Below are 15,078 nucleotides of genomic sequence, written 5' to 3' on the forward strand. Positions count from 1 at the left end.
AGTTTGATGATGTTGTTCGTCTGTTCATGTATTATGATATGGGATACAGCATGAGAGCCAATGGGCGAAATTACGACAGCTTAAATGGGTACGGAGCATCCATTGGATCTCAATCTGGACTTGTTCTCGATTACCGAACAAGTAATCGCAAATGTTAATTTTGCGGTTCAGGTCATCCAAAAAATGACCATGATTGCCGCTTGAACTTTCATGGAAGCGCAAAAGCCATGGAAGCTGATGCGGCTGCTGAGATGTGCAGTATCAGTTCAATATTCAAAGAAAATAATGTCGAGGTTGGTGTTTTAGATTTAGATAATGATGCTTCTACAATATGTGCCTTAAAGAAGAAGAATGACCATTTAATACTTAATCGAGCAGATAAAAATCAAATGACTAAAGGAGTAAAACATTTATTATACAAAACTGCTAATTCCCAAGGAACCAAAGGTCTAACTGGTGAAGCCATTCCATACCTCCATCGGTGTTTCACTTACGCGATTGCTCAAAATGAAGGTGATACTGAAAAAATGGCTGCTGCAATACGAAATATTCCTTACCACGCTTACGACGAACATGACAATTGTGCGGACTAGTGTGAATTCTCGAAAGATCCTGAAAAATATAAACACACAAGTGCTTTACCTAAAAAAATTTATAATGATAATCTCCATCAAGAATTAATCGAGATTTTTGGTAAATTGTCAGATAATGCACAAAAATTTTCAACGCTTGCTTCTACTCAGGGAAATGAAAGTTTAAATGGAATAATGTCCCGCAAAGCTCCGAAAGCAATATGTTACAGCCTTTCAGAATCCGCAGACTTTAGATTTAGTTGTGCAGTAACTCAAAAAAATACAAGACATCAATATGTGCAAAACACACTACAAAAATTGGAGCTTAGTCCTGGTGCTCACTTATCCACCCTGTGGGCAAAAAACCATGTTCGTTTTAAAAACGTTTTAAGGACGTTCTTAGAGCGTTTCATGTCCGCCAAATAATGTTTTGGAACATTTTAAGAACATGGATGTTCAAATAATGTTCCAGAACATTATTTAGTGGACATGAAACGTTCTAAAAACGTTCTTAAAACGTTTTTAGAACGAACATGGTTTTTTGCCCACAGGGCAAACATATTGAACGTACCAAAAGATCTCATTTACTTCGAACTAGGATAGCAAATCAACCAGAGTTCAAAAAGAGACGTCAGCAGCTAAAGAAACTTTGTTCGCAATTAAGAAAATCGAAAGAGCTTGTCGATGAAGATACATACGAAAGTAATGTAAGCTTGTTGACTATACCTACTGAAAAAAATTTTGATCTTAAAGTAACAGTAGACGTCAATGCTGAGAATTTGCCACAGTTATCAACGAATGTTAATTTTGATGTTTCTAAGGCGCTAGTTTTTTTGATTTAGAGACATCAAGATTGAAGGGAAACTGTGAAATATTACAAACTTCCGCGCGATATGATAGTCATTCATTCAATAAGTATATTCATCCAAAGTATCCAATACCTTCATCAGCATCGAATGTAAATGGTCTTACAAAAGATGGGCGAGATTTGTTGTTACACGGGAAGAAAGTCCCGTCGCATTCATTGCGAATTGTACTAGGAGAATTTCTCAAATTTCTGATTGACTGTGATAAGAAATGTATTTTATTAGCACATAATTGCAGCTTCGATGCTCCTCGTCTAGTCAAAGTAATTAATGAAGTATCTCTCCAAGAATGTTTTTCTTATACTAATTTTATGGGAAAAAGATATAGTCTTGACATAACTATAGATAAACGTGGTAAATTTGTCACGGAATGTTTTGAAGAGCTTGGTTTATTTGTATTAAATGGTAGATCGGTCGGAGATTACTTAAAGAATGTAAACATTCGGGTTTCAATGAGGATAATGCAGTTAAATATAGTGAAGCTAAAAAAACTTATAATAACATAATAGTAACAAAAAAGAAAAGTTATAATAAAACTCTGATTGATTCTCTTCATAGTGTGTGAAGCTCAAAACATTTTTGGTATATAGTTAATAGATGCGAGTTTCTAAAAAAACCTACCTGCCAATCTTCTTTTATATCTTAACTCACTTTTTAATAGAAAATTGAGAGATGAAAAAAATGCCAAATTGTTGGTCTGATACCTTGATAAAAATGTTGCATAAAAAAGAGGATCGAAATGATCCAGAAAATTATCGACCCATTTATTTGGTGAACAATATCACTAATGTATTTACTCAAATACTCGCAAACAGATTGACACTTTGGGCAGAGGAACCACAAATTATTCCAGAGTGGCAGGCGGGTTTTAGGAGAAAGAGGGGATGTATTGATCATATATTTACGTTAAATGCTTTAATTCAAAATAGAATAAACATGGGCGGCAGGAAATTATTTGTTCTTTTTATAGATTTTAAATCGGCTTTCCCATCATTAAATCATAATATGTTGTTAAATAAATTATATTCTTTGGGATGTGGATCAAAGTTCGTAAACATCATAAAAGATTTTTATAGCAAGGCTCTATTATCCTTTTGGCATATGCGGACGATATAGCTGTCCCTGCTGACTCCTTGGTGGACATGAGAAAAATCCTTTTATACTTGGAAGAATACTGCATTTTGAATAAACTTGAAGTTAACTCAAAAAAAAAAATAAAAATAGTAGTGTTTAGAAAAGAAGGTCACTGTCATAACAAAAAATTACCATCTTTTGAGTATGGAAAAAGCGAGATAGAAATTGTTAAAAATTATGAGTATTTGGGAGTGGTATTTTCACAATCCTCGCTTTTTTTAAATGCAAAAGATGAAATTGTGAAGAAATCAAATCTGGCGGTAAATTATACAGTATCATTAATTTCAAAAATGAAACTGGATTTTTTTGATCCAGTGTCACATCTTTATAAGAGTCTTGTTTCCAATGTTTCTTTGTATGCAGCACTAATTTGGAGCTTAAGATATCTTAATTCAATCGAGAAAATCTAGACTAATTTTTTTAAAAGAATTTTGAATGTTCCGTTTAATACGCCCGGCTATGCGGTTAGATTAGAGACCGGAAGTAATCATCTGTCATGTGAAGTATTTAGGTTAATTATAAACTGGATTAAAAATGTTTTGAGCATGACAGATGAAAGATACCCAAAAAAGTGTCTTGCCAGGCTGAGAAGCATGGACAGGTTAAGAGGGAGGGATGTAAAAATAAAAAAGTTTAATTGGGCACAGCAAGTCAGGGTTTCTTTGTGGAGATAGGAGAGGAAGAAGAATGGGAGTACCTTACAGTGCAGTCTATACAAAAAAAATAAAAAAATGGATAAATAATTATAAAATTAGAATGAGAGAAATTGATTTAAAAATGGCCCATGACTCTTCCTCACTCCCCCTTTATCCGCAATTGACTTCTGATCTTATAGAAGGACCCTAGAAATACCTCTCATTAAGGGACATTCCTCTCAGACATGGTAGACTGATTGCACAGCTATGATTATTTAATATATATCATCCCATAATTAAAATGGAAGGAAGCTCCTTTAACTTTAGTCATAATGATTACTGTGATTTTTGCTGCCAGAGATTATATGAGTTTGATAATTTACTATATCACGTTTTGGTAAAATGTTCAAGGTTTTTGTTGATTAGACAGAGTATAAGTGAAAAATCACAAACATGTGATATAAGAAATGACTGGATGGATGCATTGAATATCTTAGATAAAATCTTTGTGAAAAAGGTAGTGGTTTTCGTTAATGAAGTGTTAAGCACAGAGGTAACTCCTCGATAATGATTATAAGTTATGTAATATAATTCTATTCCTATTGTAATATACATAAAACGTAATGCTAAACTCCTTTGTATAAATCTGAAGATTTGAAACAAATATATAAATATTATTAACTCGACAGCTTTTTCAAAAGCTTTTCAAAATTCTAAGTTGATTATAATATTATGAGTGAAAAAAAATAAAAATAAATGTTTCGAACTTGAAGTTAAAAGGAAGATTGATTCCTGGGCAATCTTCATAATACGAATAGACATTCGCTGACGGAATTACAAATGATAGAATCTTGCGACGTTGCCACATCTCAGTGTTATGACACCAAAGAGGTTAGAACATCTATAATTTAACGTCAGTTTTTATTATATTCCTCAAAATTGAAACAGTCAACTTATTTAATTTTTCTTCCTAAAAATTCTAGAAATTTCAAACTTCACGACAGTAGGTTTCTTAAAAAAAGTTAAGCACTTTCTCTAAAGTTATAATCAAAATAGTGTGCTTTTTCAGTGTACTCCCCATAAGAGACCATGTAAAAATATGCAACTTTATTAATTAAATTCTTAAAAACGGGACTGTAAAAAATTTTGAAAAAAATTGTTTTTGAATCCAAAGATTCTCAAAAACGTATTTTATTATAGTTTAGAATAATCTTAACATTTTCAGATAGCTTGCGACTCTCCATAATGACACTTTCTGTCTTTATTGACTGGCCTAATATGAAATGCCTCATATACATTGAGAGATTATAGTTGACTTACTCATTGTACAATTGAACTTAATTTGATTACTTTAAATTATAATAAACTTTTACTTTTAAATATTTTTCATAACCACGTGTTTCTATATTTTTTTGTGTTGTTTTATTCAAATTGTATTAGAAATAAATGTTTGTTACATCATGATTTAAATTTTTTATTATTTATATTAAATTTCCTTTTTTGTATTTTTGGATACATACCACAGATGCAACACAAAAATACAAACAAATTATTATGTAAAAATTTATAAAAATAATAGAATTCTGAAAGAATTACAGTTAATTTACTTAATCAACGGAGAAAAATAAGACTGATAAAGAGATGTATAAATAATAATAAATCATGAAAGATATATAAAATAGTTAGGGTAAGTCCGGGGGAGTTGGCCATAGTTTTTTTAAAGGCCTGTAAAAATAAGAAGAAAGTGATTTATGTATTAACTTTTATTGCTACTTAAACATTGAACATTTAACTTACAAAAAATAATAGAAATGAGAAATTTTTTAAATGCAAACAATCTTAAAATTAATATTTTCTAAAAAACGCGTTTGGCCATATCTCCCGGAATGTACGGGGGAGATGGCCAATACTTTAAAATCATTCTTTGGCTTTCCGCTTTATCAGAATTCTTAATTTAAAGTGATTAATGTCTTCTTTTCTTCTTCTGACCACATTTCGAACATTTATCATTAAATTCAGTGCAATTTTCATGAAGTCAAAGGTGACAATCATTGCACTGAATTCAGTCTTCGATAAGCGCTCTCTGTTTGTCTGTCTCACCAACACAAGTCTACAAGGTATTTTTTTGAGATATCAGAGTGGTTTCCAATTTATTTTTGTGTCCTGAAAACTATCCCGGGTTACAAAATTGCGTATCACGTCAGGATTTTGAGTAAAGTGGGGGTAAAGACTCCAAAACCCGTGTTTTTGAGGGTTTTCAGTATTTTTTTTTTCTCCTTAACCTGACGTGATAGAGACTTCTATATAGGTTTAAATTAAAGCTTATATCTTACACTTTAAGACTCATATGCGCAAGGAAAAAAAATTTTAAATTTAAAAAAAAAAATTAGGTTGAAGTCACCTAAAAAGATTTTTGGGATATTTACCCCCATTTTTTTCAAAATTTCGAATTTTTTTTTAATCCTGCGTAAATGAGTCTTAAGGGGGGAACACCAGTTGTAACTTTCGACAAATCAATTTTTTTTGTGAATTTTCTTAAAGTATACATATTTAGAAATGTGTCTGTAAATTTCAAAGTTGATCCGGTGAAAAATAAATGAGATATACAGAACACTGCAGCGGTGAGTCCCGTGGCTTCATACAAGGTGGCCAGCCATACCTGACCCTAACGACAGATGGCAGCAGATTGGCATTTTAGAATCGGCAACCACTGCGAAAGAGTTATTATGTGGTCCAGGAATCGATGACTCTTTGTAACTTGGAAACAAAATTTCTTCTGAACAACAAAAAGTAAGTTGAAACTTTGAATGCGTTTTTCTCAAAATGACATTTTCCAAGTCGGTGACCACGATTACTCGAATACCATTAAACCGATTTATTTAAAATTTAGTGTTCTTCATTTACACATATAAGTCTAGTTCGTGATCGAAGGATTTTTTTTATGCAAAACTTTTTTTTATATAGCTGAAAATCGACCGTATTTTTTAACGAAAATCATACTCTTGACTTTGACAGGTCGCCATTTTGTCAAATTTTTTTTTTTAAATCCTTCGATCACGAACTAGATAATCTTATAATAAATGTAAATTAATTTCATTTTTGTATTTCAGACGAAGTATACTTGCAGAATGCTGGTCACCGCAATTCGCCTTTTTTCTTAAGGCGCCACTTCAATGGCTCATATCTCCAAAAGTTTTTGTTAAAAAAATTTTTTTTTCTTTTAAATTACAGCTTTTTACATGTACTTTTAACTAATAAATAGTATTCTTTAAAAAGATTCATTGTTCTTTTGGAAAATATTCTTGTAAAAATCATTATTTGTTGAGTTACAACTGGTGTTCCCCCTTTAAAGTGTACGATCTAAGCTTTAATTTAAGCATATATAGAAGTGTCTAGCACGTCTGGTTAAGGAATAAAAAAATAATGAAAACCCTCAAAAACACTGTTTTTGGAGACTTTACCTCCACTTTATTCAAAATCCTGATGTGATACGCAATTTTGGAACCCGGAATCCGGTTCAGCACACAAAAATACATTGAAAACCACTCCCCTGTATATAAAAAAGTCTTACTTTGTAGACCTGTCTTATGATTGTTTATAAACGTTTTTAAGATTTAATTACACAATAGTGATTATTTTATCTGATCATAGTTAAATTTGAAAATCTTTTTTGGAGTGTCTTGTTGTAATATATGTCATAAAAAATGTCATTTGCCACAGAATTAATGTTTTTTTAGCGAACACACGAATCTCAAGGGTGCCAATAACTTAAACAGTATGGCCATGTCACCTCGAAAAAACATGGCCATCTCTCCTAATGTCAGGAGACAAATTGATACAACTAAAATTTAAATAAATAAATAAATTTTTTGAATAAATATAAATTTATGACAAAGCTTGGGTCATGTACTTTACAAAAAAACATGAAATTCAAAATTATTCTATAAAATAACATAATACCAGTGGGAAACGTAAACTCATTACTTTTTTTCCGAACTAGTCAAAATAACAAATCAGATTTTTACATACTTTTTCAATATTTTTCGTGAAGTTTTTTCTTTTAATTGTGTTTTGCCACAAAACAAAGCGAACTAATCTTTAATAAGCGATACCTAGCATCAAATTCTATAAAATATTTGAATTGGCCATCTCTCCCGCATGGCCAACTCCCCCGGACTTACCCTATTTATGATACAAGTGCGTAAAGTGAGTGATTATACGAGTGTGACGTTTGCAGCACGAGGCGAAGCCGAGTGATGCAAATCACACGAGTATAATCAGATTTACGCACGTGTATCATACAACATTTTTTGCAACACCCACCTCTAAAGTTAAGTACCTATTATGAAGAATTCCAACTCTTTATTAGAATAATTTTGACTGTATAGAATTAAAAAAAGCAATCAAAAATCAGGAAAAATATCATTAAGCAGAAGTGTATAAATTTAAAAGTAAAGTTCGTTTTTTAATTTTGTGGTTTACTATGGTCTAAAACAATGCTTATATTATGTGAGAGAAATTTCGGTGCGTAAAGTAAAACACTTTACACACCGTTTAAAAAAGAGCTTCTTTACACACACTTTTCAGTGTGTAAAATTTAACTTCAGAGGTTAATGTTGCAAAAAAATTATTATTTATTAATGGTAATTTAATATTACTTATTTGTTTTAACGATAAAAATTTCATATACCAGTAATAGCTGGTGTAGGTAATACCAGCCCGATGATTGGTATATGGAATTTGAATAATTCCATATACCAATCATCGGGCTTAGTGATGCATATCAAACCAAGAAACGATTGATATCGCGTGAATATGCTCGATTATTGATCAAATTGTCAATCGATAGGTTTGAATTTTCAGTTATTTATCATTGGCTTGAATTAGTTGAACGTTCCAGCATTTCTTGTCAAACAAATTTAAACGTCAGTTTAGAATTGCATAATAATAAATTAAATTTACAACTAAAATGTCTGAAGAAAATCCCCTGGCGGATTGGGTAAACCGAGATGTAACCGAATTGGGTTACGTTTCGGTTCCTTGTAAAATATTGTCTTATTTATACAATAATAACAATAAATTAAGATATAATTACTCAATAATAAGTGTTTTAAGTGTACAATGCATACAGTTGTTGAGTTACCATATATGTATATTACCATCAGCGGGAGCTGTGATACGGGCTTTAAACAGTAGATGGCGTTGAAAATTACTTTGTGAATGAATTTCTAAAATTAAACTTTAGAGTGACAAATGTGTAAGTGAATATAAGTTTTAAAAAAATAGATCGATTAATTAAAACAACTTTTTTCATTTCTACAAATATAAAAAAAAATTTTCTCAATAAAAATTTTTTTTCTCAATGACATGAGAAAAATTAATTGTGACACAAAGAAATCTATTTTTCCATAAAAAAATTTGTTTTCTTAATAATAATTCTTTTTTCACTATTGAACACAGGAACTAAAAATGGCGGGAAAGGGGGGATAGTTGATAATTAGTTAGAATAAGTTTAAAATTTGTGTTTAGAAATTTCTACTTGTGTTATTATAGTTGTTGAAAAATGGTTAAAGTTAGTTCTTATCGCGTTTAATTATTGCTAGTTCGGTAGTGGGTTTGTGTTTTTATTGACTTTCAGACTGTTACCTGAGAAGAGGCTATCAAAGGAGACAGACAGTTTTCCTACCTGAACGGAGGGACGAGGCTTCCCTTCGGAAAAGGATACGGAAAATTCGGCTTTCCCAGCAAGGGACAACAACATAAAAAGGGGCCTGACGTGAAGAAGTGGGGTTCCCAGCTCGGGACGCTTCAAAGAAAACGTCATTTTAACGGCTTATTACTGATTTGGCAGTGCTGGAGTGGAGTTCTCGTTGTGAGACGCTCCTTCTAAAACACTACGAAGTTAATAATTTAATACCTTTGTAAAGTGATTGTGATTTTGTGTTGTAATTCCTTGATTAAAAACTCATTCTATTTGTTACTAATTGTGTGTTCTTTTTTAATTTACTTTTTTCCTGTCCGACATGGGGACCAGTCCCGGCTATTAATAACAAATGGTGGAGGCGCCGGGTAACACCAATGGTCTACCTATTCGCCAGACAAAAGTAAAATAAGTGCGTGTCGCGATAAATTGTTAAAGTGAAATAATAATACGTAAAATGGAGAAGAATCACGAGATGCCGAGACTTTCTAGTCAGGTGCTTGGGGACACAAGACATGTGCAACTTGGTAGCCGATCAAATGCAGAAGGTGAGAGAGAGATAATACCGAGCGTGGAAAATCGAGGTGAGTCTACTCCATTACCTAATACCAATTCTCGCGGAAGTTCTGGTACTGTCAGTATGCTTGGTGAGGGTTCGATAAACAACTTTGATGATGGGAGTTTGGTCATTCCTATCACTAGGGATTCTTTAAACAGAAAGCGAGATCTAAGATTAGAAGCTGCAAAAAAGAAATTTCTTTTTGAATCGAAGATTCTAGAAGAAAGGAGAAAATTAGAAATGCGATTAATTGAAGAAGAGTTTAACGCGAATCTCGATAGTCTAGAAGAGGAGGAAGGTTTGCGGGGGGGTTCTATAGATCGGCAATTCGATCATGAGACCGGTAGTGTGGGTGAATGGGTGGATCGCGGACGGCACGGAAATGCAGGTCCTTCGTATCGAGATGAAGACAATCGATCGGAATCGGGTCATTCAAGAATTCATGACAATACAATGCTTAGTAATAGCTTAAGAGAGTTTGCCCAAGAAATATCTCGTTCCATAAGAGAATCGCGTGGGGGGGGGATATGTTAGAAAAAACGAATCAAGGGATTATTAAAAAGATGTCAGTAGGAAAGGCCCTGCCCTCCTTCGATGTTGACGTCTTAGAATGGCCGATGTTTAAACGAGCATTTGAGGAGAGCACATCAAAGGTGGGTTACACTGAACAAGAAAATTTAATTCGACTAAATGAAAGTTTAAAAGGCGATGCAAAAGAAGCCGTAGCTTCGCTTATGGTAACAACTAACGATACTAAGCAAATTATGCAATTATTACAACTTCGTTTTGGCAACGCGAATGCGGTCGGAACTCGTATAATAAAGGATTTAAAAAATTTGCCAAAAATCCAAGGAATAAATGACAATTTTATAAACTTTGCTACTAAAGTCAAGAACAGCGTAGCAGCCTTAGAAGCGACCAAACACCTTGGATATTTGCATAGTCTAGAGTTGGTCCGTGAGATTATGGGCAAAATGCCATCTTCCATGGTTTCCAATTTTAATCGTTATCTGCACAGTAGTAATGAACCTGACATTCCCATGCTTGTATCTTTGTCAAACTTCCTTTTCTTTGAAGCCGAGATCGCGTGCAAAGTCGGCATATTTGAGACTGTAGAAAAATCTGAAACTTTTAAACGCCCTCATAACTCTGACAATAAAAATCATAACCCGAAACGATCGCGAGGAAATTTTTTTGAGTCGCAACAGTCTGGTAATCGTGCTACCGAGAGAGTACATACTACGGCTGAAGAAAAGAACAAAAAAGAAAATTGCGGCTACTGTCAAGGTAAAGATCATGCAGTCGTAGTATGTCCTGAATTTGATAAATTGTCCACCTCTAAACGATGGGACTGGGCCAGCAAAAAGAAAATTTGTTTTCGTTGTTTGTCGAGCACTGAGCATCGACAAAACAAATGTCGCGAAGGTAGTTGTACCGTCTTTGGTTGTAAGAGTACCCATCATACGTTACTTCATCGAATGGATAGATCTAACGATGATGAAGAAATTGCTATTATAAGAAACGAGGCTCTAAGATCCGTCAAAAATAAAGAAACAGAGAAATGACTAGCCCTCGATAGACGTATTCTATTAAAGATCATTCAAGTCAAACTATATGGACCTAAAGAAACAATTCTTACATTTGCCCTAATGGATGAAGGGTCGACAGTTACCCTTTTAGATGATACCTTAGCTAAAATCATTGGGGTGAGAGGACAACGAGATCCATTACAAATTACTGGCGTAGGGAATTCAGGGACTTCTGACCCCTCTAGCGAACGAGTCGATTTTGAAATCAGTGCCCTCGACAGTAATGTAAAACATTCAATACGAAACGCTCGCACCATACAAAGTTTAGTTCTACCTAGTCAATCGCTTTCGGCAAACGATATACAAAATTATTCCCATACGTCACACCTATCTGTCGAGCCTTATAACAATGTTGTACCGAAACTGTTAATCGGTCAGGACCATTGGGATCTCGTTACATCAATAAGAACAATGTCAGTTTCTCGATTTCAGCCAGTAGCTTCCTTGACCAAGTTGGGATGGGTTATTCACGGTCAAATACCTACGCGTTTAGAAACAAATAATTATGTAACAGTTTTATCAATAGATTGTTCACAAGAAAATTCCGAAGACTCTTCGGATCTACATAAATTAGTCAAGTCATATTTTAGCACAGAATGTATAGGTATCACTAATAATAGTCGAAGGAACAAATTGGAAAAAAGGGCTGAGAACATATTATCTAACACTGCGAAACGCTTAGGCTCACGTTGGCAGGTAGGTTTGTTGTGGAAGAGTGAAGGTTTCCAATTACCGAATAATTACCAAAATCCCCTTACACGCCTTTATTCACTTGAAAGAAAAATGGATAAAAATGCTACATTCGGTAAACGATACTGTCAACAGGTAGAATATTTAATTAAGTCTGGGTACGCAAAAAGAGCAGACTTACCTCCCCTTAAAAACCCTCGTGTTTGGTACCTACCTCATTTCGGGGTAATTAACCATAACAAACCAGACAAAATTCGTCTCGTTTTGGATGCGTCTTCAAAAACTAAAGGAGTTTCGTTAAATTCTAGCTTGCTAACAGGTCCGGATCTTGTTTGTTCACTGTATGGCGTCCTATTGCGTTTCAGACAAAAAAAGATAGCATTTATGGGGGATATTAAGGAAATGTTTCTTCAAATAAAAATTCGCGAAGAAGACCAAGGGGCACAACGGTTTTTGTGGCGCGGAATGAATCGAGAATGCGATCCTGAAGTATATGTAATGACATCGATGTTATTTGGAGCGACTTCCTCCCCTTGCACCGCACAATATATAATGAATAAAAATGCCAAAGATTTCGAAACAAAATATCCGCGAGCAACTAAAGCCATCAAAAACAAACACTATGTTGACGATTACCTAGATAGTACAGACTCGGAACCGGAAGCGCTAAGGATAATCAAAGAAGTTACGGAAGTTCATAAGCACGGAGGATTCGAGATTACCGGGTGGGTTAGTAATAATAAAATTTTACAAAGTAAACTTTCCGCAAATAAAGATAATGACATAGTTGACTTGACAAAAGATCATATAGAAAGAGCTTTAGGTTTAAATTGGAACTCGTCTAAGGACACCATTACCTTTAATTTCGATAGTAGAAAAATCCCCGATTCAATTGCCAACAAAAATGAAAATCCGACTAAACGCGAAATGCTAAGTGTTATAATGTCAGTTTATGATCCACTGGGTATTTTGCTACCACTTACAATTCGAAGTAAAATGTTGCTACAAGACGTCTGGCGAAGGAAGTGCGCCTGGGATGAAAAACTTACAGAAGAAGAATTTATTCGTTGGAAAGCATGGATATCGGAATTAAAAAACGCAAAAGATTATCAGATTCCCAGGGCCTATTTTAATCGAGAAGACATACCTCGCGACATAGAATTGCATATTTTTAGTGATGCTAGCGATAAAGCCTATTCCGCTGTTGCTTACTTACGAGGAATTTTTCGAGATGGGTCAATTAATGTTTCGTTTATCGCGGGAAAGGCGAGAGTAGCTCCACTGAAGTCCTTATCAATCCCGCGTATGGAACTCCAAGGAGCGTTAATAGCGAGTAGATTAGGCAAAACGATTATCGAGGAACTCGAAATAACTATCACGAGGCGCGTATATTGGACCGACTCGCTTACCGTCCTAGGATTGATCCAAGCAGACCCACGAAAGTACGAAGTATTTGTAGCTCACCGCCTAGGCGAAATCGACGAAATAACGGACATAGCGGAATGGAACTGGACTCCTAGCAAACTGAACCCCGCCGATTGTGCAACCAAGAATGTAGGAAATATACAGGTTCTTACAAATAGATGGCTCCAAGGACCGAAGTTCCTTTGTTCGCCCGAATCGATGTGGCCAAAACAGAATTCTATCGATAGGAAAATATCTTGCGAAACCGAAGCAAAACGCGAGTTTGTCACCGTTGTTAAAGAAAACATAACACAAGTTCTGCCAGAGATTTCGCACTTTTCTAAGTATTTATGTCTGATCAGAAGTACATCATGGGTATTGGTGTCCCCCCAACGTTGGCGTGGAAACAAAAATGCCACGCTCACCCCAGACCTTTTACAGAAAGCCGAACTCGCGTGGATAAAACAACTACAAAGAGAATGCTTCGGGTCCGAAATCCAAAAGTTGAAAGATTGTAAACAATTAGATAAAGATAGTAGGCTTAAAGATCTTTCACCCGTAATGGACGCGGACGGAGTCACACGAATTGATGGTCGAATAAAAGTAGCCACCGATGTTTCATACGACGTTAAGTTTCCAGTAATCCTAGACGGTAAGCACCCGTTCACTCGATTGCTTGTACAATACTATCATGAAAAATTCGGACATGCCTCACCTGAAACGATTGTTAACGAACTGAGACAGAAGTACTGGATAATAAAACTACGCCCCACGGTAAGATCTGTCTCTGCACAATGCCGATAGTGTCATGTCCAGAAAGCAAAACCGCAAATTCCCCGCATGGGTGACTTACCCATAGAGAGATTGGGTCATCATCAAAGACCTTTCACGTTTTGCGGGATAGATTACTTTGGTCCTATGTTGGTCACTGTATGAAGACGAAACGAGAAGAGGTGGGGTGTTCTTATAACGTGCTTAACGACCCGGGCTATTCACCTTGAACTTGCTTCTTCCCTGTCCACCAATTCCGCTATTATGGCACTCAGGCGTATGGTAGCTCGACGTGGTTGTCCTTCAGAAATATTTTCGGATAATGGTACAAATTTAAAGGGAATCGACCTGGAACTCCAAAGGTCGATTAAAGAAATCGATTATGACACAATTGAACAAGAAATGACGAGTCGTGGAATCAAATGGCGATATATTCACCCGTCTACTTTTCATATGGGCGGAAGCTGGGAGAGATTAGTACGTAGCGTTAAAGTAGCATTAGCAGTAACTCTGAAATCAAGGGCACCCAAAAAAGAGGTGTTGTCGACATTGCTGGTTGAAGCCGAAAACGTTGTAAATAGTCGACCATTAACCCACGTGTCGGTTGATCACCGTGAAAGCGAAAGTTTAACTCCTAATCACTTTCTAATCGGCTCATCGTCAGGAGCATCAATTCCCGGAAATTTCAACAATGATGATTTGTGTTCCCGAAAGACCTGGCGGAAGTCACAACGTCTAGCCGACATGTTTTGGGTTCGCTGGTTAAAAGAATACATGCCCAGTTTAGTAATTAGGAAATGTTGGACTCAAGAAGTGAGACCGCTGTCAGAAGGTGATGTGGTATTAATCGCAGATCCGACCCTTCCAAGAAATTTATGGCCGAAAGGAATGATTTTAGAGACTATTCCAGGTAAAGATAAACGCGTCCGTTCAGTTAACGTACGCGTTAGAAATCGAATCATGAAAAGATCAGCAGCAAATATTATTGTCTTAGTTCCTGTAGAAGAGAGTACGGGAGTTACTTACTCTCGTACTGGGGGTGAGGATATTGAACACAGGAACTAAAAATGGCGGGAAAGGGGGGATAGTTGATAATTAGTTAGAATAACTTTAAAATTTGTGTTTAGAAATTTCTACTTGTGTTATTATAGTTGTTG

At 35.1% G+C, this 15,078-nt stretch overlaps 2 protein-coding genes across 2 annotated transcripts; both read left to right on the plus strand.

The window, feature by feature from the left end:
* The first annotated feature begins 767 nt into the window (after positions 1 to 767).
* On the plus strand, positions 768 to 4,453 carry LOC127282147 (uncharacterized). The gene is made up of 4 exons (XM_051306248.1): positions 768 to 941; positions 1,124 to 1,372; positions 1,504 to 1,701; positions 4,433 to 4,453. Exons 1-4 carry the CDS (start codon positions 768 to 770, stop codon positions 4,451 to 4,453), a joined length of 642 nt encoding a protein of 213 aa, XP_051162205.1.
* Positions 4,454 to 11,116: 6,663 nt separating this feature from the next.
* LOC127282148 (uncharacterized) lies at positions 11,117 to 14,086 on the plus strand. Its single transcript, XM_051306249.1, has 2 exons — positions 11,117 to 13,924; positions 13,967 to 14,086. Exons 1-2 carry the CDS (start codon positions 11,117 to 11,119, stop codon positions 14,084 to 14,086), a joined length of 2,928 nt encoding a protein of 975 aa, XP_051162206.1.
* Positions 14,087 to 15,078: the final 992 nt, after the last annotated feature.

Source organism: Leptopilina boulardi, unplaced genomic scaffold, assembly GCF_019393585.1.
Source record: "Leptopilina boulardi isolate dan_hultmark-lab unplaced genomic scaffold, ZJU_Lbou_2.1 LbouV2_281, whole genome shotgun sequence".
In the NCBI taxonomy this organism is placed as follows: Eukaryota; Metazoa; Arthropoda; class Insecta; order Hymenoptera; family Figitidae; genus Leptopilina; species Leptopilina boulardi.